Source organism: Oryx dammah, unplaced genomic scaffold (assembly GCF_014754425.2).
Source record: "Oryx dammah isolate SB20612 unplaced genomic scaffold, SCBI_Odam_1.1 HiC_scaffold_22, whole genome shotgun sequence".
Classification (NCBI taxonomy): Eukaryota; Metazoa; Chordata; class Mammalia; order Artiodactyla; family Bovidae; genus Oryx; species Oryx dammah.
In genome coordinates, this window is record NW_024070206.1 from 8,274,666 (window position 1) to 8,302,086 (window position 27,421).

The following is a 27,421-nucleotide window of genomic DNA, read 5'->3' on the forward strand; positions in this document are numbered from 1 at the left end:
TTGCGACCCCATGAATCGCAGCATGCCAGGCCTCCCTGTCCATCACCAACTCCCAGAGTTCACTCAGACTCACGTCCATCGAGTCCGTGATGCCATCCAGCCATCTCACCCTCGGTCGTCCCCTTCTCCTCCTGCCCCCAATCCCTCCCAGCATCAGAGTCTTTTCCAAAGAGTCAACTCTCTTCGCATGAGGTGGCCAAAGTACTGAAGTTTCAGCTTTAGCATCATTCCTTCCAAAGAAATCCCAGGGCTGATCTCCTTCAGAATGGACTGGTTGGATCTCCTTGCAGTCCAAGGGACTCTCAAGAGTCTTCTCCAACACCGCAGTTCAAAAGCATCAATTCTTCGGCGCTCAGCCTTCTTCACAGTCCAACTCTCATGTCCATACATGACCTTTCATTGGGTATGCTTTGTTTTCCAAGATACCATACACAGCTGTTTTATCAAACGTTTCGTAAAAGCTTTTTAATAAAGCAACTTCCTCATCATTCTTCCAGCCTCAGCTAACAGTTTTCTCAATTCCCTACTGAAGACAAAAGCACATTTTCAGGCATTTGTTGGTTGGTGACAACTCCCCACTTCTTGAATTTTGTAGTAACCTATTAACAAAATAATGCCACAAAACAAATAACCACACATTTTTTGTTGACGCACAAAGAATATTTACCATAAAGTTATCGAGTATTTGCACCACTTCAACACTCATATTAACTGTCAATACCTTTCCCTACTCAATAACTGAAAATTGTTGTCTCCAATATATAGCTTTCATAATTATTGATTAGTGCAACATTTTACTTTGCAATAATTACAAATGCATACTTTGACTAATGGAACTTGGTAACATCTAGAAAGAATGCTTACCCATATTTGAAAGTGAATAATACTCAGATGCTCATAATAAATCTAAATGTGATAATAAATGCTCATAATAAATCTCAATCAGTGGATTAACACTGATATGATGTTAACCTACATGATCACAGAACTGCTCCACACCAGTGCTGAGCCATACTTTGGAGTCTTCTAGAAACACCCTCTATGCCTTGCAAATTATAAAATGTCCACAATCTTATATCCAATTTTTAATCTGGAAGGCAAAAAGGGACAACAACAATGGGGAACGGCAGATACCATCAATGTAGTCACTGTGCGTATCTGTTGGGGTCTGATAGCCTTAATCTCATCTCTAATTCTTCATCTTCAAGACTGCAAAGAAGATTCAAACACATCCAATCCCTTGCTTTTTTTAAACCTTACAGACAGGCCAGAGGAAGTGGACTTCTATGATCTGACAGTCCTAAAGACAGAGCACTTTGAATTTCTGGTGTCATCCTTCCCTTAATCAACTTGTATGGAGAGTTCTTTCTAGTTCTTTACAACATATATATTCCACCACCCAATTCCTCATGGGGCCTGTGCCACACAACTCATTCATTCAATATTTACTGAGCACCCTCTGTGTGCTAGGCATTGTGGTAGGTTCTAGGTATACTAAGGAGCATTAATTGAATATACACTGCTTTGGTATTTTTTTAAAAATCAACTTATCAAATGGTACATAGTACCAAGACCTATGCATTTTTAGCAGCTTAGCTGGCAGTAGAATTTTTTTATGGCTATTTCCTAACGAGATGAATTTCTTGAGCAACTCTGTACTTCATAGGAAAAAGCCCTGTTCTTTGCTCTAGTATAGCAATGATTTGGCTACTCTATTCCTTATACACAGTCATATATATCTTCCTCCCAATGTTTCCATGATGTATGGAAAATATACTAATGCTGATCATGATATTCTTTTTATTGAAAAGCAATATAAAACATGTTAGGAATGAGAGGAAGGTAATATTTTACATTATTTCTGTTATATTTTTATGCTTTGTGCCAGAATTTCTTCCCATAACTATGTTTGCTTTATCTGGAACATTTCACATTACGTTTCTACATTATTGAAAGTATTAGTGTTTAATTTAGAAGAGCTTAATAAACTGTTAATCTGAGAACAATGATCTTTCCCTTTTTTGGAGCATGCTCATTTATGTACAGTGTGGAAATCTGATCCCATTCTCTTCCAATCAGCCAACAGTTCTTTTTGTACCTCTTCAGGCAGTTCATAGAAAACTTCAGGATCAATGTCAGAAGGAAAAGTAATTTTCTCATTGGGAGACTCTTGCTCTCTATCTTCTTTAAGTCCTTCATGACGAGAGACTGTGGCCACTGGTTGCTTATGGCTGTCTGTCATGCGGTTTTTGGAGAAAAGTTGCTCACTCTGCAAATTTGGAAATGAATGGAAAACAGATACAGCAGGGTTTGTATTTGAAAAGTGGAATCCTTGAGATTCTTTAGGTCCTTGACTCATTCGTTCATCTTTTAAGCTGCTGTCTAAATAATGTGAATAATCTTTTTGGCTAGACACATACGAGGAACTGCTACCGCCTGACGTTCCTGGTTCACAGGGAGATACAGAGGAGACCTGTTTGCTATTGGGTACATGATCTTTAGGATTTAAGGAACTATCCTGTTTTTGTTTCATAGAAAAGAAAGACAATACTCCTCTAGAAGCATGTAATGGACAACTCAAACTTCCTTTTCCTTGAACTTTTTCTCGAGATTTTCCAGAGAGGATTTCTTCTTGAATATCTACAGGAAGCTGCTTAAAGACTTCTTGGTCAATATCCTCAGGAAGTAAGGAGAGGGGAAATTCATTACTGTCTTTTTCTTTAGAAGAATTTGTGGGATCTGGTGGAGACTCCCCAGTTCTTGTACTTTCAATCCTTCCAGTTGGTAGAAAATCCCGATTTGTTTCCTTGTCTTTAGAAAAATCCTCCATATGACAGTCTTTCATTTTCTAGAATGTAAGGATAACAGAGTGATTTAGGTGTCTGATATCTTTTAAATATTCATGCTGCTGACGTCTAACTGTAGCTTTTACGGGACCAATATGCTACTATCCTGCTCCATAATGTCAGTCCTTCCGGCCAGTTCCAAACAACTAGAAATGATTAAGCCACCACAATTAGCCACACTGCTCTGTGGACCTTTGCTCACTATTCCAGGAAGAGGGCTTCCTTCCTAGACAGCACTGAGCCAGAAGATAGGTATGTATCTGGAGACCTGGAGAGGACCTTAACAATCATGTATTCAAACTTCCAATTGTGAGGATAACAGAATGGTGGCCTATGCAAATGATGACTCACCAATGACTCAATCTAAAACATGTATGTGCACAGATGGGATCAAGGACTGGTTTTGTAAAATTCTCTACTTTGAAGTGTAACATTTAACAGAAAGAAAAAAAATACTCCTATGGTAAAAATCCAGTATCATTTATAAAATGTAACATTCTTCTATATGTACCTGAAATAAAAATTTTAAAACATCTTCCATTTTAATGTGCATAATTTTCCCTCTAGTTTTAAGCACCATAAAAAGTGTATAGATAGTCAAATATAATTCAAGAAACATCAGCAAACAGTAATTTCAAAAGAGTAGAAGCAGAAGAGATTTGGGCCAACGTATTGACTGAGCACCTATTGTGTGCCAGACACGAACAAGGTACTTCCACTTGTGTTAAAGACCTTTAATCCTCATTCTACAGACTAATTTTTAAAAGTAAACATCTTTTAAAATTTCAGTTAATAATAAGCGTCACTGAAAAAAAGTACTTTGAAGAGGGCACTAATTCAGTATTTCCATAACACTATTCTGTTCTCACTATAGGCTTAAATGTAATCAAAAATATTACTAAAATTATACTAACAATAAAAATAAAGAAAATAACAAAAACATTTAAATTAAGAGTTAATGGTAGGCATAAATAATTTAGTAAAAGATTATTTTTTAAATCATCCCACATTTGGTAAACAAAAGTTTACAGAATGGCCATCTATATAGCATTTTCTTTAATCATTTGAAATTAAGACTGACCTCTGCCTCTCTATTACCATACTCTTAATTTCTACAATTATAAAGTGAGCATTCATACTCTATCAATATTGCTACCAGAATTCAATATAATTTCAAAACCAAGAAAATTTAAATACTTGAACAAAAACATTGGTGTGGGGGAGCTGCTGGTGGCTTATGTATAAACTGACAACAAGATTCGATTTCTAGTTATTTGAAAACACTTTCCTATGCGCTTACCATCATATTCCTATATACTGTTAAAAAATGTTTTAACAGTTCCAAAACAGAGTACCTCTATCAAGGTTTTCTCTTTTATCCAGTGATGCTTATGTTTTATTTTTAGACCACAGCACAATATACTTAAGGCTACTAACCATAATATGAAAGATACTACTAATATATATAAGTAACTCATTCAAATCTCATCCCCCCAAAATCTCTAAATTATATCAGTTAAACACAAATTTATATTTGTAATTTAACTAGTCAAATCCAATAACAGTGTACTTACAAAACTGCGCTTTCCAGTGTGTGAAGTTGTTGATAATGAAGGTGTTAAATAATAATCAATAGTCCCTTTCTTAGCAGTATTTCGGGATTTAAGGTTGCAGAAGCACACACTTAATAGGGTAAGATGAAATGGCATCTTCACATTCACCATGTTTCGAAAAAGTTTCATAAGGATATCAACCATTGGGGTCATCACATCATAATTTCCTAAATAAAATATGTAAGAAGACAATATCTAAACATACTATGTCATAAATTAATGTTAAGAGCTTAATCTAATTTATATTGCCTAGATTAAGAAATTAAAATCCTAGGTAGATATCATTGGGACACTGTGACATTATATACTGAACTGGGACATCTCAACATTAACACCAATTGCCAAATGAGTTGAACTTTCCAGAGGATTTGAAATGTTGAACTTTTAGTTGTGGGAGAATGGGGAGGTTGGAAAATCTCCACATAAAATTAAAACTGAACAAAATGGTCAAAAATAATCATTTTGAAATTCTGGAATGAACCAAAGGTGACAAAATTGAGAAGCACTGACTTATGAAAAACAGCCAGAACTTAGGCAAGAAAGTGGGGACAGCAGCCTTCTCGGCTGGGGTCGTTTGTATCCCCCATTCACAGAGGGTGGTTGGGATAGCAGTTTCACCAGGATGAGGCTGGCTGTCAAAGCCAGCAGCTTTGTTGCCAGCAAAGACTGACCTGATTGGAGGAAGAGGGCAAGAGCCCACAACCGGCAATGATGCCAGAAAAATGAGCAAACTTGCTAGGAAACAAATGAGATCATGTGGCTCCTGAGCCCGGGACTGCAACTGTGGCTGGGGTGAGTGAATGATCAGTGGGCCAGACCTAACATTCAACCAGGAGATCTGGAAATGAGAGAACCACAACTGACTGAGAGCAGAGAAGGCCTAAGCTCGCCACGTGTCTCTGCCTAGAATGAACAAGCAAACCAGGGAGATGCAAGAGGGAGGAGCGGAAGACAAAAGCCGAGGCAGTCCTGAAAACAGCCTAGTCTCAAAAGTGCCCTCCAACCCAAGCACATCTCCCTGTACAATTCCAGCCTGTGGTATTTGAGCAAACTTTTGACCAATTATTGTCTAACTACCAAACTATGCAGACAACAGGGTAACCTCCTAGGAAGCCAAAATAAATGTTTTTAATTTCAAAAAGAACCTAAGCAGAGAAATCAGGGCAACACATCGCAGGAGAGGTAGATTATGCCGCTTAAGTCCAGACAAGTTACAAACAAAGGAAAGGAAAAGAACGCCCACAGGGGAAAAAATCCAAATTGAGAGTTTTACATTATCTAAAATGTCCAATCGTCAACAAAATATTACAATACATACAAAGAAACAGCAGTGTGATTCACACTCAGGGCAGGAGACCAGTCAATAGAAACTGACTTTAAGAATGATTTAGCAAAGACTTCAAAGTTGCTATTATTTTTCTCATGATTTTTTTAAATTTTCATTTTCAAATTTTCAGGTGCACTGGGTCTTCAATGCTGTGCTTGGGCTTCCTCTAGTTGTGGTAAGCAGGGGCTACTCTCGAGTGGTGGTGTCTGGGCTTCTCATTGCTGTGGCTTCTCTTGTTGCAGAGCGCCAGCTCTAGGGTACGCAGGAGTTGGAGCGCACGGGCTTAGTGGCCTCATGACATGCGGGATCCTCTCAGACTAGGGATCGAGCCCATGTCCCCTGCAATGGCAGGTGGATTCTTAACTACTGGACCATCAGCGTGCCTACATGCACACTAAGTCGCTTTAGTCTTGTCCCACTCGTTACAACCCCATGGACTGTAGCCCACCAGGCTCCTCTGTCCATGGAATTTTCCAGGCAAGAATACTAGAGTGGGTTTCCATACCCTCTTCCAGGTATCTTCCCAACCCAAGGATCGAACCCGTCTCCTGCGGCTAACACACCTATAGGACAATATCAAGCATATGTGCAATGAGAGACTCAGAAGGAAGAGAAAGAAAAAGGAAAGAATATTTGAAGAAATAAGAGCCCCAAACTTCCCAAATTTCATTTAAAAATTTAGTCTACAGAATCAAGAACCTCAATAAATTCCAAGTAAGATAAACACAAAAACCACTGGAGAAGTGAATGGCTATCCACTCCAGTATTCTTGCCTGGAGAATTTCATGGACAGAGAAATCTGGCAGACTCAGATGGAGCCACAAAGAGTCAGACATGACTGAGGGACTAACACACATATAGTCAAACTGCTAAAAAAGAGGTAAGTGACTCATCATATAAAGGAGAGCAAGGATACGAGCATGCCGGGTAACAATGTACTGCCTCTCAACTCTGAAGCACACTTAGTACCTGCTGTGACAATGGGGTAGACTCTGAAATTTTTTTTACATTAAACATAATTCTTAAGCTTTGTCAGTAGAGAGAACTGGAGGATCACCAAATTAGAGAGGGGGCTTCTCTTCCCTTTGCAGTATACTGTTTTTTACTCTTTCTTGCTTCTGTAACCTGGTCTGTATACAGTACATACGTGTGGAAATATCTACTAGTGCTCTGCCACACCACATGTGAGTGGAAGGCTCAGTCCCTCAGCAACCCCAGCCCCAGTCAAGCCTCGTGACCGTGTTCCCATGGCACCACCAACTCAAACACTGCACACAGCAAGCCTGTGCCTTGCCTGGAGTCCTTCCACACACCCATCTAACAGGCTTGCCGTGCCTACGCGGGTTGTTTCCTCCAGCTCTTCCTATGCGGGCACCATACCCTCCACCTTTGTACTAGCAGAAAAATGAAGATCTCTTCAGTATGAACACCTACTGATCTCAGCTTGCCCACATCCTGGAGGAATGTCAACAGAAGCCCTCCCAACACAGACACCTGCGTACCCCAGCTCACGCGCTGCCCTGCCAGGGAGCAAACTCCCATCGTCCCAAGGCCACCCGTGTGCCCACCAGTCAGCCGCAGCTCCTCTGGGGGGTCAGGGGGTGGTTTCTCTTGGCCCAGTAACTACAGAGCAGCTCTGGGCCAGGTAACTCAAAGGATTTCTCCAGCATCCAGTGTTCCGCAACCACATCTTCTCCTGGAGGGGAGGAAGACTCTCTTTCCAAGCCTGCTCTTCCTTGGCTACTTTTCCCTAGCCCCAGGGCACCTCTTAAGGGTATCTTTATACCTTTATAGTTACTCCCTATCATAGTCTAGTAATTTTTGAAACCTTCAGTGTTCAAATTTCTGTGTGGTTAAACTTTCTTAATTGAAACTAGTGACAGGAGTCTCTACTGATTAAACTATTTAACAGCTGCCTCTTCATCAAAAATAACGGAACACAAAGGAATGGAATACCATACTCAAAGTATGCGAAGAAACCAATCAAAATTTACATATCCAGACAAACTGTCATTCAAAAAATGCTATTTTAGAGGAAGAGGCCATAAATTTTAGGTAGAATGGTATGACAGTGTTGCTCAACTCTTCTTTTCAAATGCAAATCCTGGAACATGCTCCAGGACAGACCATAAGCAAGGCAACAAAAAAAGGCTCAATAAATATAAGAGGATTGAAATTACTCAAAGTATCTTCTCTGGGCAACATAAAGACAAGTTGGAAACCAACAATAAAAGGTTATTTGAAACATAATCAAATATTTGTAAATTAAACACCAAATTTCTAAATAAGTTTAGAAAGTCAAGGAGGAAATCACAGCAGATATTAGAAACTATTCTGAGCTTAATGAATAAGAAACACAACACAACTTATGGAATACAGCTAAAGAGAGCACTGCTTAAAAGGAAATGTGTAACTTTAAACCTGAATTATTAGAAAACAGGTAACATAAAATACATAAAGTAAGCTGCCCATCTTAAGAACCCAGGAGGAAAAGACATATTAAACCTAAAGCAAGCAGAAAGAAGGAAATAACAAAGGTCAGAGTAGAAATAAATGAAATACAAAGTAGAAAGAAAACTGAAAAATTAATAACACCAAAAGCTGAATCTTTAAAAAGATGAACAAAACTGATAAACCTTACTAGAATCACAAAGGAAAAAAACTTATCGAAATCAAGAATGAAAGAGAGGATATCACTGTAGACCCTATAAAAATGAAAAGAATTACAAGGGAATATTAACAATTCGTGATAACAAGTTAGACAACCTGGATGAAATGCATACATTCTGAGAAGATACAAATTACCAAAACTGACTCAGAATGAATAGAAAATCAGAATAAACTCATAACAAAGAAATAAAATTCCTTAAAAAAAAATCTTTCCACAAACAAAGCCGAGGACCAAGAATAGCCAAAACAACTTCATAAAAGAACAAAGCTGGAGAACTTACACCACCTAATTTCAAAACTTACAAGAAAGTATCAAGACAGGGTGGAACTGGAATAAGGATAAACATACAGATCAATGGGATAAGAAAGGTAAAAAAGAAACCCTTACTTTTATTATGGTCAGTTAGTTTTTGACAAAGATGCCACAGCAATTTAATGGGGAAAGAAAAGTCTGTTAACAAATTCTACTGAGCAAGTGGATACTCATATGCAAAAGAAGAAACTAAAACTCTTACTTTACACAACACATAAAAATTCAAAGTGGATTTAAATATAAATCTTAAAAGTATAAAATTTCTGAAAAAAAAGCATAGGAAACATTTATAATCTTTGCATTAGGCAAAGAATTTTTAGATATGATATCAAAAGTAATATCCATAAAAGAAGAAAAAACAGTGAAAGACCACTACGCAGTCATGAGAATGAGTCAAGAAAATGATAGTATTAAAACATAAATGAGAATATGAAAAAAACTGAAAGCCTCTATACTCTGTTGCTGAATATCTGCCTTGTTATACTTACTTTGAAAAAAAAACTGGCAGTTTCTTAGAGTTCAACTACCTTACAGCCCAGAAATTCCATGCTTTGTAGTCTACTGAAGATGAACAAAAGCATATATCTGCCTGATGACTTGCACCCAAACATTCACAGCCCCATTTTTTAGAACAGCCAAAAAATGGAAACAATCTAAATGCTCATAAAGAAATTATCTCACGCCATATAGTTAATTATCATAGTTTGGTGTTTTCTTTGGAGTTGGGAAGCATTCTCAACAGGGCATTTACTTTTATTATCTATTGAAACAAAAAAAGTTTTCCAATGAAAATTTCTTGTAGAAAAAAAGTACTTAATAGCTCACTAACTCCATGTGAGGATTACCCATTTTTGGATCATTTTTCTAACTCAAAGTTTGTTTTTTTAAGAGTTCAACCTGCCAATGAAATGATCAGAATGCCAATTAAACGATTCATTACCTGCCCCTAACTTCTGAATTATGTGAGATGGAATTGGGCACTGACGACTCTCACGGTTATAGTGCTTCTCAGATGAATACCGACGGATTATTAATCTTATTGTATGTGGCTTCCTTCCATCTTGGCAGACTCTAAAAATAAAGAGAAAGAGGAAACAAGGAATTAGAAAAAGTTTGGGTTTTTTTTTTGGATGATCGACTCTACCTCATTTATTTAAAGGTGCCAGACTGAGTAACTGTAACAATTATAAACATAGTTGATAATCAGGCAGTAGGCAATAAAGGTCCTTGAACAGCTCAAGTAAACTTCATAAAGTCTTCATAATAAAACTCTTGAAATTTTAAATGTAAGGCTCTCAGGCCTCACACAGAATTGAGTGCTATCAGGAAAAAAGCAGAAATAAGATACAACTATAACAAGCCATTTTATTATCTAAATCCAAATCATAACTAAAAGTAACATATTAAAATCAACAGGAAATTTAAGAAACTGAGAATCATTTACTGACAGAAGCAAATATATGAAAAATGACAAATTTTTTACACGTTAAAAAGACTACAAAAAGAAAACAAATATTTAATGAAATTATTTGTTAAAAAGCACTTCTCCAATACATCCAAGGGAGTCAGTAATATCACCATTATATGGCATATTAGAGCAATAATGTGAAAGGTCAATTATAGAATATATTTAGGAAAGGAAGCACTCGTCCATGAATCTTAAAAAGTGATCCATCCAAACGATCTTGCTTTTGTTGTTGAAAGCAAAAGTTTTAATGCCGTGGAAAATCTGCTTAAAAAGTAGAAAATCTAATCACTAATAGAAAATAAATGTCATCAAAGAAAAACATTTACCTTTCTATATGTATGCCAATGCACTAAAAGATCACAAACATGAAATACAAACAGTATTAAGCATAATCAAATTGATTTTGAATTAGAATATTTAGATTTTTGTAGTAAGCATTTTTTCCTTATTGCTTAATCACAAAACTTCTTGACTGCTGTTTTATTAAGATAATAAAATATCTCAACTGGTTCCTATAAACATGTTACTAGTTTAAACATCTTCCAGTTAAACTTGTTCTGTTAAGTTAATATGCAATTCAAAGAGTATAATTTGGCTCCTGTAACTAATTAAGATGTACAAAAAAAGGGGTTACATTCTAAGCAATCTTAAGGCCAGTACCTAGAGAAAGGATTAAACAACGTATGATTTTATACCTCTTACATATCTATAGTATTAATAATCATATGCTCAAGAACAGTCACGCATACTCAGATACTTTTTTTTTAAGTCACTGAAATAAGAAGCCACTGTATAGAATAGAGAGCATGCCAAGCAAAGATAAGGAGATATGGTTAATAGTATTTCATAGGTTTAGGGCATCAAGACTCATTTCTGGGTTGATTCTTCAAACAAGGGAACCTATAAAATGTATAATTCTTGTGGTTTCCCTTTGTCTAGAACTGTTTCCAGTGGCTAGGCATTTCATAATAGTCTCATTTAGCTGAAGCAAAGCAGATGACCCAGTTTCCCCAGCATTCTCGAAGGCTCAGCCTGAGTCATATCCCTGAAGCTGTGTCATACAGTCAGCCAGCTGCGTGCAGCAAATGATGAGTTGCATGGCCTTGCTCAAGACATGAGAATTGCAATGCATGTGGCAGCAAAGTTGAAGGAAATTTCACTTTATCAGTTTTCTGAGAGTAGTCATCCAAAAACGATTTTTTTTAGTCACAGAGGCCATCCTAACATCATTACGGAAGCACACTTACCCAAAGCTGTTAGACCCCTAACACCCCATTTTGAGAAATCAAAGAAATGGGAGGAAAGGAAGTAACACTCTCCTATGGAGTATTGAGAAATAGATATATGATGGCAAAGGAGCATCAGAAAACGAAATATCTTTTAGTTTATGCTATGCTACTTGTATACTCATAATTCCAATTAACACTCTTCATGTATTTAAAGGCCAGTAACCCTGAGCATACACACAGTCACCCTCACTGCTCACACACAGTCCCATTAAGTTATTCCTTAGTCTGACTCTATAGTCTGAGGCACAGGAAATAAAAGGGTTCTTCTGCTTTCTCCATCAATTTGCTATCCTCAATCATCACAAATTTATTAAGTGTAGCGATTCCAGAGATACCCACAAAACTCCCTTAGGTAATGATCAGCAGCTTAAGATCTGCAGTAAACCACAATGTTACTAATATTAAGACCAGTGGAAGTAGATGAATTAAATTTAGTTAAGGACATATGTTACTAGCTGTGTAATACTTTATAATGTAGAGAGGTTCATAGACGATCTTTACATGTTTAGTCTCCGGTTAACCTGCAAATTCCAAGAAAGAACATCAAGTATATATATACTATACATAGTATATATATAGTAAATATATAGTATTTCCATGTGCTGTACACAGAATCTGTAAGAGGATATGGCAAAATGGAAAAATCACCTGTTCAAAAGACTAGCAAGTAGTTCTTCAATCTTAGTTTTAGCTTCAACTTCTGATGAACATTTAAATGAATCTTCCTCACTAAAGGACTACCAAAGAAGCACAAGTAAGTGTTAATAAAAACCCAAATAAGCATATCCAATTATCAGTGTATATGTCAAATAAATAATCAACACTTTCTTTACCTCTTATGCTTAGTTTGAGCCATTTAGTTCACTTTTATATTAAATCTTTTTATCTGCAAGTTGTACTCCACTAGAAAGTGCATTGGAAATCAAGAAAATTACAAAGCTCTAGTACCAATGCCAAGCTTTAATATGTGATTACAGTGAGGCTCTTAATTTCCTAGGACTTGAATCTCAGTTTAATCTTGGGCAAGTTACTTACCCTTTCTAAAATACAGTATCTTCGTCTTAAAAAAAGTTACGGGAGGAAAAGGGAGTGAGGGAGGGAGGGAAAGGTATGAACAAACGTTAATACTACCTAAATGAAAGGTTTATGGTGATGATTATGGGATAATACATATATATTATCATCTCACAGGAAAAAAAAAATCACTGTTACCTGGGTGATTATAAACTTTCTGCACTTTCTAAATCATTAGACTACTCTGAAAACAATATTTTTACAAACTATTTTGCTTCCTATATACAATACAGGCTATTAAAATTAAGCAATAGTCAAAGTGGCTAACTTGAGATTTAAATACTAATTCTTAGATTCAATTTAATAATATTTATTAATTTAATATAATAAGTAGCCTTCTCACAGGAAAACAATCACGTACTAACCTAATAAGCAAATTGGAACGGTAAGAATACAGTAGTAGAACTGGAAATCTTTATCTCAAATAATGTGACCACCAGTACTCCATTAAAATAAGCAACATCTTCATATACCTGAGGTGGTCCTGAGGGAGTCACAGGAGAGTCATCCTCTCCGAAACTGAGCTTCTGGATACGCTGAGCAACTGAAATTCCTAATTCCTTTTCTAATATTTTGGATGAAAAGGTCTGAAGATCACGCACACTACTGATGCCCAGTGCTTCCAGACGTTTGGTCATTTTATAGCCAATACCTAAAGCAAAAAGAGCTGCATGTGGTGTTACAATAGCTTTTCTCTTTAAAATTAGCTAATTAAAATACTATAAATATATCAACCACATCTTTTGATACCATAATTTTGGATACCATTGGTATTTTTTTTGAGACCAAACTTAAAATTTAATGCCACAGAAATGAATTTTAATACATACATTACTGATAATCTATAAAAATGTAAGCATTTGATCTTCAGAGATACAAATTTGCCCAATGATATGAATAGGTCATTGAACCCCTCAAGAAAATCAGTTTCCTCATCTTTAAAATAAAAAGTGGACCTAGCTGCTTGAGAAGATCCTTTGTGGCCATAATATTTTATGTACAATCCCAAAATAGAGTTACTGAAAGACCAATTCCATTCTCTAGGTGAAGGGACAGTATTAAAGTATGAACCAGGTACTAAAAATAAAGGACCATATGTTTCCAGGTTATAACTTTCTGTTGAAACAATATAAAAGCACGTAAAACTAGAAAAGTACTTTCATATATATAGATTCCTAATATAGATTCTCTCCAGAAAATATCAGGTTTTTAGGGGGCTTTTGGTTTTCACCAAGAGCCAAGTACACTTCCCTGATGGTTCAGACAGTAAAGAATCTGCCCACAGTGCAGGAGTCACGGGTTCAGTCCCTGGGTTGGGAAGATCCCTTGGAAGAGGGCATAGCAACTCACTCCAGTGTTCTTGCCTGGAGAATCCCAGGGACAAAGGAGCCTGGCGGGAGTCCACGGGGTTGCAAAGAGTTGGACCTGACTGAGCAACTAACACACACAAGAGCCAAGTACACAGACTCTATAAGAATTAATTATGCATAACTGTAATATTTAAACTTAAAAAAATACAGTAAAACCAATATATGTTTTTCAAATATATTTGTCTTACCAGGTATTTCCTTTATGTGGTTCAAACTATGAATGAGATCTTGAGAACTTTCATGTAGTAAGACTGTCTGTTGATTTGGTTTAAAGACGCCAGAAACTAATTTTGCCAATAATTTGTTAGATGCCACTCCAGCACAGCCAGTGAGACCCAGCTGTTGGTACATGGCTTCCCGCATCTCAGCCGCAATATGAGATCCAACAAGGAGTCTGATATGCAACATGTCACGTGGGTTTACAGCTACAGAAAACAGCCGATGTTGTTAAAAGTCGTCAAAACGTTGTTTGTTTTTCAACAAATTAGTTTTTAAAAGATAAACGGCTTAATTTATATCCAACCCTACCCCTCAACACCACCACACTGCTGCACACTTAACTAATCTCTTTGGCTCTTCACAGCAATTCTGTAAAATAACTATCACAAGTGAATTCCAAGGACCTGTGATAGCAAATACATACTGAGAGTGCTGAATGATTAACAGATTACAAAAACTGATCTCATAAAAAATTCCTACTGGCATTGCCAGAACTTTTACTCATGTTTACTGGGAAGTAAGCCTAAGAGTAAAAATGTTACGTTAATGATATAGCTAACATTTCAAAGATTTGAATTTAAAGTTTTCACACCAGTGGTATGTGCTACTAAAAACAATTTTGGATTTGTATACAGTTTAAGACATCTTTTATTAAAAGTATAGGGAAATTGCTATATGGAAACAAATTTCTTTAGATGTGAAAATGACACTAGAGTTATATGACACAGTCCTGATCCTCAGGAGTATTTACATCTGAAGTGCCACGATGTCTATAATTTACTTTCAAATGCTCAACAATCTATCAAATGATTAATAAACAATAAGATAAAACAAATGTGTAAAATGATACAAAAGGAGTATCTACAAGGAACGGCATAATGACTATTCTCACTGTACTGTTCCATCAACTCCTCTGTAGGTTTAAAAAAAAATTAACAAAATCTTATGCAAAAGAGAAAAGAATTATGAAGAATTAGACTTTGTAGGCCATAAAGCCAAGGTCTCTATAATATGTTCTAACCAGTAGACTCCAAGTTTGCTGTAAAAATTATACAGAAACACACCTGGAACCTTCTTGTTACCCAGACCTTGTAAGTGACAAAAGAGCACAGATACAAAGGACACATGAAAGCCTCATATTTTCTTATAAAAGAGAACTGTAGCTCCACCTCTTTTCTTCTTTAATATCAGAGAGGTGGAGAATGACTGGAGATTGATCACAACAGATCTCGAAAAGGGGAGTAAGAGGAAACACAGGCAGGCTGAGACCCAGGAGCAAGTAGATCAGGACAAATCTCACACAGAAACACAAGAGCTTGCCTTCTACGTGGTAGGGTCTAGAAGTCACCAGCAATCATTAGATGTTTGACAGCCCAAGGAGATATTCAGTGGAGCTGACTGCAGCTTATTTTCAAACACAATACTGCCCTGAAAATATCATCAGTCACTGGCACTTCAATTGTGAAGTAGATGAATTTCAACTGATTAAATATGAGCGTGCAAAGGACGGTAGGCAGGCCAGGAAACTCCCACAAGGGCTAACATGGGAGGCTCTTGGTGCCCGGGGAGAATAGAAGCGAACAAGCAAAGAGGCAACAATGGCAAATTTAGTCTACCTAGAATTTTGCTTAAGATGGTTTTACGAAAACCAAAAATTACTCCAAGAAGCCAACTCCTGTAACTTAAGGATGGCCTAAAAGAGGTATGACACTTAAAAATGGTTAACACAGGACTGTGTCAGAGAAATGAAAAGTGCACAAAGCACTGAGCTGTATGTTATCAAAATACCATTTTCTGCCTGTTTAATATTGAATAACAATATCTAATTTTAATCACCTTAGGTGGTTGAACTATGGCAACAAAAGCCATAAAACTTTTGAAAGACACAGTCAACTCACTGAACTGACTGAACATTAAGAAATGCAGGTACTTTAAGTTACTAAATAGAGTGCATAAGAACCTACTTACGTTGATTATTGTATACATGACCCGACACAGTCAGTGCTGAGAGCTCATCACTTTGAAGCTGCTCTAGTCTCTTCTCAACCATTTCTGTTAGATCCACAAAATTTTCATCAAACCCAAGTCTCTCAACAACTGGACTAAATTCTTCCAACAACTCTAAATTAAAATAATATTGGAGCACAGATGTAACTGATTATAACTAGAATAGATTTAACTCTTTTATTTATGCTTAAAAAATAACAAAATAAAGGTTTTAGGTATATTCACAATTACACAATATCTTGAATACAGTCAGTTAACTGGGATTTTTTTTTTTTTCTGTGCCATATTCTACACAAAAGCAATATTTTCCAATAAAATAAGTCCAAAAATAACATCCTGGGCAGATACTCATAGCAATATATTTACCACAATCTCCTACACCAATAATTTATCTGCAGTACATTAAATATCAATGAACATAGTTAATTATAATCTTGAAGCAGTAGGTCATAGAGTCTGCTTAGAAAAGTAAAGTAATAATATACTCAAGCTATATTTTTCACTAGAATTTTAAAAAGGCGAAACAAAATAAAACCTAAATTTCCAATGAATACTAAGTCAAAAAGAAAAGTTCCTTAATACAAAATATACTACAATGCAACATTCTGACTAGTCACCCTCCAACTCATTCCATAAGGACAGAGACGGATCGTGACTCACATGTATCTGAACATCCAGCCTCTAGCACAAATGCCAGTCTTTATGTCAAATGTTTCCTAAATTGAACTGAACCAAGATTTGAAATAAGTTCAAAAAGACTATCAAGTCTCATTTTTAGGATTAAAACTAATAACTTTGAAACCATTAAGAAGAATTTTCACTTCTCTCTGAATCATCTACTGATACCAGCTGGGTGGCAGAAAACAACTTATTAGTCACTTATTATACAAAAATGCTTATGTTCTTAAAGTCCTATAATATGAAAGCTCTGTTTTATTGGTGCTAACACTGATAACAGCAGGGTAAAACAATTAATAAAGGAACAGTATGATCTAGTCACCTTCAAAAATCACTTCCAACCTACTGAGAGGAAACAGAGGGAAAACTGACACTGTGTCTGACCATATCAAAGAATTCTTTGAATTTCCCTCACCAATTTCTGCTTTTTTTCTCCCAAAAGTATATATCTGATGCCTAGCAGTAACAGGTAAAAAATAAAAGTTTATCAAAACAATACTACAATAAGGAAAATAAAGGACAAATTTTAACTACCAAGCAGAAAAGCAAGTTAAATACAGAATCATGTACAAAGCTGGTGGACTGCTGAACATGGACTGATTACATCAGTTCTATTACTAGGTCACAGGAATAAATCACTTATCCATTTGTGAAGTTAACCTTTTTGGCTGTCAATATGTCAATTTCATAAACAAGATGCATTTATTAAACCTTACGATTACACAAGCCAAAGAAAGGAGTTTATAATTACAGAAAAAAATGGAATACTGTAGAATAAAGGTATGAAGTAAACAATAAGGTTATATGTCATAAATAGGTCTGAGATAATTCAGTATAGGACTATTAGGCTACATTCCTATTTCAACTCCAAAAATACCATGAAAAAAATTAACAAAATAACTTTTTATCAATGTATAAATCATGCTTAGAATATTTCTTGTTATTATATTAGTGCATTTTTAATTCTTTCAAGATACTAACTTATAAATTAAGAATCAGTGTAAAAACTGAGATTTATGCATTGATTTTCTAGTATGATACTTTTCACTGTGAAGAGTTGCAGTGGTATAGAAATCATTTAGACTGATTTGTCTGACATTATAAAGGAAAAAAGACAAAACATGTAGATAAATGACCAAAAAATACATTAAAAAAATGCTCAAACTTCTCATAGAGAAATGCAAATCAAAACAATGATTTACTTTTTTTTTTCCAACTATCAGGCAAAATCTTTATGAATATCTAATACTCTCACACATACTAACAATATGCTGGGAAAACCTGAAGTGCACCATAGAGCAGTATGCAAATTTCTAATGCAAATTATCTTTGCTCAAGCAGTTAACCTTTAGAAACTCACTTTAAGGATAGCTTCACAAAAGTATGTGAAAATTTCTGTATGAAAATGTCTACTGAAGCACATATTGATTTTTTTTTAAGAGCAAAAAATTGGTAAGAGCCTAATAACCCCTCACTATAAGAGAAACCACATAATTTATCATCCAAAATGAGATATCTTTTGAATGAAAGGAGATGCAGTTAATGATTACATAAGGACAACAGGCATAAAATGAGATATACTGTCTTCAAATCAGTAAAGGAATGGTTAAATAAGTTTGGGACAAAATAGAATACTGTGCAGGCATTAAAAAGAATGAGGAAGAGCTATACGGATGATGTGAAAGATCACCAAGAACAAAGATGTACAACTATATGTATTACATCATCTCTTCTATGTACAGAAAAAATTATTTTCTGAATATTCAGATATATATATATAATCGTGCACAGATACACAAGTGGTATTTTGGGAGTACAGTCTTGTCTTTTTTGCTTGGCTATCCCTTCTTCCCTCATCCCCCTGTTTCAGCACCACCTCTGCCCCTCCAGAAGTTACCCAGGGTTAAATACCTAGTATACACCCTCTCTTCTTTCTCTTCCTAAGTGTACATAGACACATACACATATGTGGGGGAAGGTGTTTGGGTCACTGTCTTACACATATGGAAAAACCTGATAACAGGTTTTTGCATCTTGCTTTTTACCCACTCTACAAGGCATACCTCTATGAATCAAATGAAATGATACCATTTGAGCTATTTTTAATGGCCATATAATATTCCATTATAGAGAAGTCTTAAATTCATTTAGCCACTTTCATCCTGATGAGCATGTTCTCATTCCATATTTTTGGCAATTATGAATCATGCTATGAGACATTTTTGTACATATATGTTATCATTTTATTTCTATTTGATAAATCCCTAGCAGTTATATTATTGGGTTAAAGAACATAGTATGTATCTTTAATTTCAAAAAATGCTGCTAGATTGCTTTTTTTAAGACTGTAATACTTTGTTTCTACTTTTTCTCACTTTCTTATTTTTAGTACCAATGAATTTAAGCATCCCATTTTCACATTGTCCAGTTTGCTTTTTGTCAACTGCCTATTCATATCCTTTGTCCATTTCACTTGTTCCCTCATTAATTTGTAAGAGCTCTGGGATAGTATATTTAACCCTTGCATCTGAAAACTGCTACAAATAACAAAAGAACAAATAAAAATAATAGCAAACAAGTAACAAGCTGATTCTTATACACTTTAAAATGATATCTATTTGCCATATGCCAGTACATGTATGGTTTCATTTTTCCTATAATTTACTAAAACAGCAAGATTCAAATCCAAACCTTAGTAAGGGGGAGTTTATCCACACTGAAATATCTAATACATACATAAAAATCTAAAAAAAAAAAAAAAAAAAAACTAATATACTCATTATCTTTGCTAACAGTTCCTAACAAATTGTTTTTTGTTAAACGTTACAGAAGTCTCTCTCAACTACCATTAGTACATTAGAGTACAGCATATTTCTTCACAATTCATTCAAGCTTGCATTTAAATTTATCTGATTTTCTTCGGTTTATCTTCTTCCATTTTCTCACTTTAAATTTTTTTTACATTTTCTCATATTTATATAAACATCACCCATGACTGAGTTCAATTCCTTCCAACTATATGTTTCTTTCACCATTTACTCATGACATATTAAGTCATTCTCATATAAATTTTTTTTAATGAGAAAGCCCCCAAATAAGAAAACTGACTTATGCACTTTACACTTACTGAACGATCATGTAGTTAATAGGCATCCTATATTAAATTTAATGCTGAAAGTATATTGCCCATAATCTGTACCTGTAACCTTGTATGACATCTCTCTGTAACGAGTCAGGTCTTCTCCATTAACTAATACTAGCTGTGGACATTTTTCTTTTGCATCTCTGACACTCATAAGTTTCTTAACTCCAAGTTTCCTAGCTTCATAGTTGCAGGTAACCACCAAATATTTCTGCTGAACCCCTATAAAAAACAAACATTTTTTGAGAAAATTGAAAATTAAAATTTACTTATTCCATATTACAATTGTAAGTTATAATACAATGTTTTGATAAGAATAAAAAGCTCTATCTCAGTTAAAAAATATAGCCTTCATCCATCAAAGTTCTATGAAGTACAATTTAACAAATCAGGGGCTTCCCTGGTGGCTCAGATAGCATAGAATCTGCCTGCAATGTGGGAGACCTGGGTTCGAACCCTGGGTTGGGAAGATGATCTGGAGAAAAGAATGGCTACCCACTCCAGTATTCTTGCCTGGAGAATTCCATGGACAGAGAAGCCTGGCAAGCTATAGTCCATGCAGTTGCAAAGAATCAGATATGATTGAGCAACTAACACTTTCACTTTTACCACAAATCAACAATTCTATGAAGTCTTCAGCAAAAAGATACAGATAAAGTCCTTCCAGGATTTTTTTCCAACAATAAAAACCCAAATTACATTGAATTAACTCTATATAACTTTATATATAACTCTAGGCCATGTTTTACCAAAAGTAAGGCAGATGAAAGTAACTGAGTACAATTAACTACTGGTCACTACTAGAAAATCTAACTTGTCTTCTGAATAACTTCCCAATTAATATAAAGCTATGTTCTGTTACAAGTGCCAACCTACAACAGTTATTAGTAATCTCCCCCAGTAAATGTTCTAATGACTGAACTTCTCTTCACAGTAACCTACAGAAAAGATTAGACAGTGAAGTGGCATTATGAGCCCCCTCCTTATCAAAAAGATTAAATTATGATCATCTACACACTGCTTAAAACTTCTAATTTACCAGTGACTTATAATTGCTAAAACTGTTTTCTAAAATTCTCACATTATAAACAGGCAAACGAACATTTCACATATTTTTGATATGTCAAATGATGCCCCAAAACAGAATCACGGGGTCAAAAGTAATAAATTATGATTCATCAGTAAACTATATTAAAAAATCAGATTAGTCACTTCCTTAACTAAAAAATCAGCCTTTTAAGGCAGGATTATATGGACTCACCATTGTGTCACCAGCCCAAGTTAAGTAGTCATATATTTGCTAATGGTGGCTCAGCAGTGAGGAATCCACCTACAATGCAGGAGACTGGCACTCGATCCCTGGGTTGGGAAGATCTCCTGAAAAAGGCAACCCACTCCAGTCTTCTTGCCTGTTGAATCCCATGGACAGAGGAGCCTGGCAGGCTACAGTCCGTGAGGTCACAAGAGTTGGATATGACTTATCGACTAAACAAATTAAAATGCAGTAATGAATAATTACCAGGAAGTAAGGAATATTATGCTGATGGTTTCTAGGAGAAAACACAGCCTTTCATTTCTATTAGCAAATATTGTTGTTGTTGTTTAGTCATTAAGTCCTGTCCATCTCTTTTAGGACCCTGTGACCTATAGCCCGCCAGATTCCTCTGTCCATGGGATTTCCCAGGCAAGAATATTGGGAGTGGTAGCCATTTCCTTCTCCAGGGATCTTCCAGACCCAGGGATCAAACCCACATTGGCAGGCAGTGGATTCTTTACCACTGAGCCAACAGGGAAGCTGGCATCTTAATTACACAATCCCTCTTTACTAATCATTACTTACACAACATCTTACAATGCTGCTGCTGCCGCTAAGTCGCTTCAGTCATGTTCGACTCTGTGCGCCCCATAGACAGCAGCCCACCAGGCTCCCCCGTCCCTGGGATTCTCAAGGCAAGAACACTGGAGTGGGTTGCCATTTTCCACTCTTACAATGCTACTAATTAGAAATGCCTAATGAAGAAAATTCAGGTTCCCTAATCCTAACTCCTTGACATCTTTAGGAAATTTTAAAGACCCTAGACCTTGAAGGTGATGGCACCCCACTCCAGTAAAATCCCATGGACGGAGGAGCCTGGTAGGCTCCAGTCCTTGGGGTCTCCAAGAGTCGGACACAACTGAGCAACCTCACTTTCACTTTCACGCACTGGAGAAGGAAATGGCAACCCACTCCAGTGTTCTTGCCTGGAGAATCCCAGGGACGGCAGAGCCTGGTGGGCTGCCGTCTATGGGGTCGCACAGAGTCGGACACGACTGAAGTGACTTAGCAGCAGCAGACCTTGGCAAGCCAAAATGTATTCATCAGTCATCCTCTGTTCCTTAGTAAACTAGGCTGAGCTGAATTGGGCTTTATCAAAACCAAAGTAGACACCAGGGGGTAGCAGCAAGTGACCAAAACTGCTGTTGATGCTTTTCAGTTCAGTTCAGCTCAGTCGCTCAGTCGTGTCCGACTCTTTGCGATCCCATGAATCACAGCACACCAGGCCTCCCTGTCCATCACCAACTCCCGAAGTTCACCCAAACTCATGTGCATCAAGTCGGCGATGCCATGCAGCCATCTATCTCATCCTCTGTCGATCCCCTCTCCTCCTGCCCGCAATCCCTCCCAACATACTTTTACTCAAAGATAAATCCTTACTACATGCATAAAATTTTAGAAATTTACTCTTCTAATGTAAAAATAAAATAAGCCAAAACACAATACTCAGTAATTCCCCAGTGTAAAATTTCTTTGCCTTTTATTTTAAAACATACTTATGCTTTCATGAAAAGCTTGTACTATGCATGCCTTAATATTTTGGGTTGTTAAAAATCCAGTTATTTTGTCACACAAAATCCAACTATTTTGTTACACAATTCAATAGTTAATTTCAAAAGTAGCAGAATAGTTGAAAATGCCTATTAAAAATTTTTTAAACGTTATTCTTGAGATAAAATGGCTGTAAAATTTCAAACATTGAGAAAAAGACTAGAAGTTTATTGTGGTCTTCCTGTTTATTTGGTTAATTACACTGCTTCTCTCACATTTGCCATTTAGTAAATGAGGCTCACAAAGTTTACATCCAGTAGTGAAATAAAGATTACTGTCTATAAAGCATCACAGAACTGCTCCCAACATTAATATGCTTAATAAATCAGAATAAATAACAAATCATATCATACAATGAAAATAGTATCAAAGTCCAGGATTACCTAAAGGTTTGTCCTTTAGTTCTGGATTGGAGATCATTTCTACTTGTGCGTAAAAGCAATCCAGATCCACGTGTGCTATGACTCTACATGAAGAACTTCCTGCTGGTTCCAGCTCATCATGAACTGCAGCACAATATGGAGCCAAATGAGAAAAACACATTCAGCCTGTTTATCACCTCTGAGCAACTGCCAGTCCCTGAAAACAGGGCAACCAAGAAAGAATATAGAGCGATTCTTTTTTCCCCCTGGATTTATTACATGTGTCAAAGAATCTAAAACTTACAAGGGTATGAAAGAAACTCCACCTACAAGAGAGTCCTCAGGCCTGTTTACTATTTCTTGGTGTATTGCATTTTTCTCAGAATAGTAATAAATTTTGAGGGGGGAAAACCCTTTATCAATAATGTAAGAGGCATGAGGTAATCCTAGGACTCTGACGTTTATAGGAAAATTTAAAGTAAGTTGGAAAGGGCTGAAAGGTTTATAAACACAAATCTTCCAGCCAACTTAAAAATTATCCTTCCCTGGTGGCTCCTTGTAAGATTTAACCTGCCAGTGCAGGAGACTGAAGTGACTAAGCAGCAGCAGCAGCAGGAAACATGGGATCAAACCCCGGGTGGGAAAGATCCCCTGGAGGAGGAAATGGCAGCTGGCTCCAGTATTCCTCACTAGAGAATTCCATGCACAGAGGAGCCTGGTGGGCTACAGTCCATTCCATGCAGTCGCAGGAGAGTCAGACATGACTTAAGCGACTAAACAACAACAAAAAATTATTCTAAGTGGCCTGTCCTTAAAAAAATAGCCTGAAACACAAAACAGAAGGCAGAATCTATGGGTCCCAGTGGACTATATTTAGCTCCCATGAGATCAGGATTATTTGGTTCAATGCTGAATAGCCGATACCTAGACTACCAACAAATACTTGCTAAATTTAAAGATTGAGTAAATATTTCCTAGATTTTAAAAAGTAGTTCACATCTTGGTGGAGGGGGCGGAGGGATAAGACAGGAGATTTCAGCTATTAACAGCAGTTAAAAACAAGGCAGGCTAAAATGCCATGTGGTATCCTGGTTTGGAGTTTGGAACAGAAACAAATGGAAAAAAAACACCCTGGTAAAATCTGAATAAAGCTTGTCCTTCTGTTAAGAGTATTAATTACTATGCCAACGTTACTTTCTTTTGACAAATGTATCACGGTGACGTAAGCCATTAAAGTCGGTAAAAGTTATCTGTGCATCTCTCTGTAAATCTGCAAGTATTTAATATTTTTAAAGCTTTTTAAAAACGAAGGGCTGGGAGGCTGGGAAGGAGAGAGCCTTGGCCCGAAACCCCGGGGGTTGGGCCCCGAGGCTGGAAGCGGGTCAGCAGAGAGGCGGCCACTTGCAGACCCGGCCGGGTTCGGATCCGAGCCGGGCGGTCCCTTCCGGGCTGAGGCCGGGCCGCAACCGCTGCCAAGTGGGCGACAAGGTTCCCGCTTCCGCAATCCTGAGGCACCCGAGGCCCCTTCCGCTTTCGCGGGGCTGTTTGAGGGGAGACGAGCGCAGCCTCCATTACCCCACTGGACGCGCCCGGCCTTCCCCTTCTGGGCGAAGCCGCCCCTCTCGGGGACCCTGGCCTCAGAACACCAGGCGGCGAAGGGCCGCCCTCTCGGCGGGGCCGGGAAAACGCCGGGACGCAGGCGGAGAGGGGACGGTCGCTCTCCAAAGGCCGCCGCCGCCGCCCGGGGCGCCCGCCCTCGTCGCCCCGCCCCGCCTGCTCGTTTACACCAAGGGAGGTCGTCGGGCCCGTCAGGCTCCAGCGCCCCGGGCCAGCCGCCGGGCGCTCCCGCCTCCGCCCGCTCCATGGCCCGAGTCGCGTCCGCTTCCTCGTCGTCGCCGCCGCCTGCCTCCTCGGGCTCCACCCCCTCGCTTCTCCATTCCCCCGCGGCGACCGCCCACCGAAAGGCAGCTTCCGGCCGCGGCCGCCCGCGCTCCGCGGGGAGCAGCGGGGCTCGCACCTGCGCAGTGTGCGCTTAGCCGCGGGCTGCCCTGGCGGTCACAAGGGCCGCAAGTCCTCCTGACCGGCGTCCGGGACTTCTCTCCTGCGTAGCCTTGAAGGAGGGTTTACCATCCCAAACAGCTCTTCCCACCCCCCGCTTGCGGTCTTCGGAGTTACGTTCTTATCACAAGTTTTAAATGTTCATTTTTATGTAGAAGGCAGCTTGTTCTCCCGGTCAACTGTTAGAAATGCTAACCCGGAGATGCTGAAATTTTATGGTGATGGGGGTGGGGGAATCGATGGAAATTATGGTGAGAGCCAGGCGACCTTGTAAACTGATTGTGTTAGTTGCTCAATCGTGTCCGACTCTTCGCAATCCCATGGACTGTAGCCTACCAGGCTCCTCTGTCCATGGGATTCTCCAGGCAAGAATACTGGAGTGGGTTGCCATTTCCTTCTCCAACTAATATGATTAGCTAGTATGTTAAAATTTTCGTTTTGTTGTTTGACTCAAAGATACTGTGACACTGCTGTATTTAAAGTGGAAAACTTAACAAGGACCTACAATATAACACAGGGAACTCTGCTCACTGTTAAGTTGCAGCCTGGATGGGAGGAGAGTTTGGGTGAGAATACGTGTATAGGTGTGGCTGAGTCCCTTCACTGTTCACCTGGAACTGTCGAAACATTGGTAACTGTCTGTGTGCGTTTGTGCTAAGTCCCTTCAGCCAGCTGACTCTTTGCCGCCCTATGAACTGTAGCTGGCCAGGCTCCTCTATCCATGTGATTCTCAGACAAGAATATTGGAGTGGGTTTGCCAGTTCCTTCTCCAGGGGATCTTCCCAACCCAGGGATCAAACCCACATCTCTTAGGGCTTGTGCATGGGCAGGCAGCACTCAGTTCAGTTCAGCTTGGTCAGTTGAATCCCACTCTTTTTGCCACCCCATGGACTGCAGCACACCAGGCTACCCTGTCCTTCACCACTCCCGGAGCTTGCTCAAACTCATGTCCATAAAGTCAGTGATGCCATCCAACCATCTCATCTTCTGTTGTCCCCATCTCCTCCTGCCTTCCATATTTCCCAGCATCAGGGTCTTTTCCAGTGAGTCAGCTCTTCCCATCAGGTGGCCATAGTATTGGAGTTTCAGCTTCAGCATCAGTCCTTCCAATGAATATTAAGGACTGATATCGCTTAGGATTGACTGGTTTGATCTCTTTGAAGTCAAAGGAACTCTCAAGAGTCTTCTCCAACACCATGGTTAAAAAGCGTCAATTATTCAGTGCTCAGCTTTTATTAAAAAAGCTAAGATCATGGCATCTGGTCCCATCATGGCAGATAGATGGGGAAACAGTGGAAACAGTGTCAGACTTTATTTTGGGGGGCTCCAAAATCACTGCAGATGGTGACTGCAGCTATGAAATTAAAAGACGCTTGCTCCTTGGAAGAAAAATTATGACCAACCTAGACAGCATATTCAAAAGCAGAGACATTACTTTGCCGACAAAGTTCCATCTAGTCAAAGCTATGGTTTTTCCAGTGGTCACGTATGGATGTGAGAGTTGGACTGTAAAGAAAGCTGAGCACCGAAGAACTGATGCTTTTGAACTGTGGTGTTGGAGAAGACTCTTTGAGAGTCCCTTGGACAGCGAGTAGACCCAACCAGTCCACCTTAAAGGAAATCAGTCCTGAATATTCATTGGAAGGACTGATGCTGAAGCTGAAACTCCAATACTTTGGCCACCTGACTAGAAGAACTGACTCATTGGAAAAGACCCTGATGCTGGGAAAGATTGAAGGTGGGAGAAGAAGGGAATGACAAAGGATGAGATGGTTGAATAGCATCACTGACTCAATGGACATGAGTTTGAGTAAACTTCAGGAGTTGGTGATGGACAGAGAGGCCTGGCATGCTGCAGTCTATGGGATCACAAAGATTCAGACACAACTGAGCAACTCAGCTGACTGAATTGACAGCTTTTTATAGTCCAACTCTCACATCCATACATGACTAGTGGAAAAACCATAGCTTTTGACCACTATCACCACGTTGAAAGCCCTAAATGGCTATACTCCAGTACAAAATAAAAAGTTTTTTAAAATACCGTTAGATTGTATACCTGAATTTTTAATCATATGGAATAGGAATTTAATACATGAGATTTGGCATCTGGTAAAAT

General features: G+C 38.1%; 1 protein-coding gene across 2 annotated transcripts; it reads right to left on the minus strand.

The window, feature by feature from the left end:
* Positions 1-450: 450 nt before the first annotated feature.
* Positions 451-25,356, minus strand: POLI (DNA polymerase iota). 2 transcript variants are annotated; one of them, XM_040264455.1, is made up of 10 exons: positions 25,030-25,356; positions 23,266-23,388; positions 20,074-20,238; positions 16,158-16,310; positions 14,159-14,395; positions 13,074-13,252; positions 12,175-12,263; positions 9,710-9,840; positions 4,421-4,626; positions 451-2,848 (listed from the first exon to the last, which is right to left on the minus strand). In XM_040264455.1, the coding sequence occupies exons 1-10, from the start codon at positions 25,106-25,108 to the stop codon at positions 2,033-2,035; spliced, it is 2,178 nt and encodes a 725-aa protein (XP_040120389.1). In that variant the 5' UTR covers positions 25,109-25,356; the 3' UTR covers positions 451-2,032. The 2 variants fall into 2 exon arrangements, with proteins under 2 accessions (XP_040120389.1, XP_040120390.1); XM_040264456.1 differs by lacking the exons at positions 23,266-23,388; positions 25,030-25,356 and adding an exon at positions 21,278-21,393 and having other exon boundaries at positions 1,781-2,848.
* Positions 25,357-27,421: the final 2,065 nt, after the last annotated feature.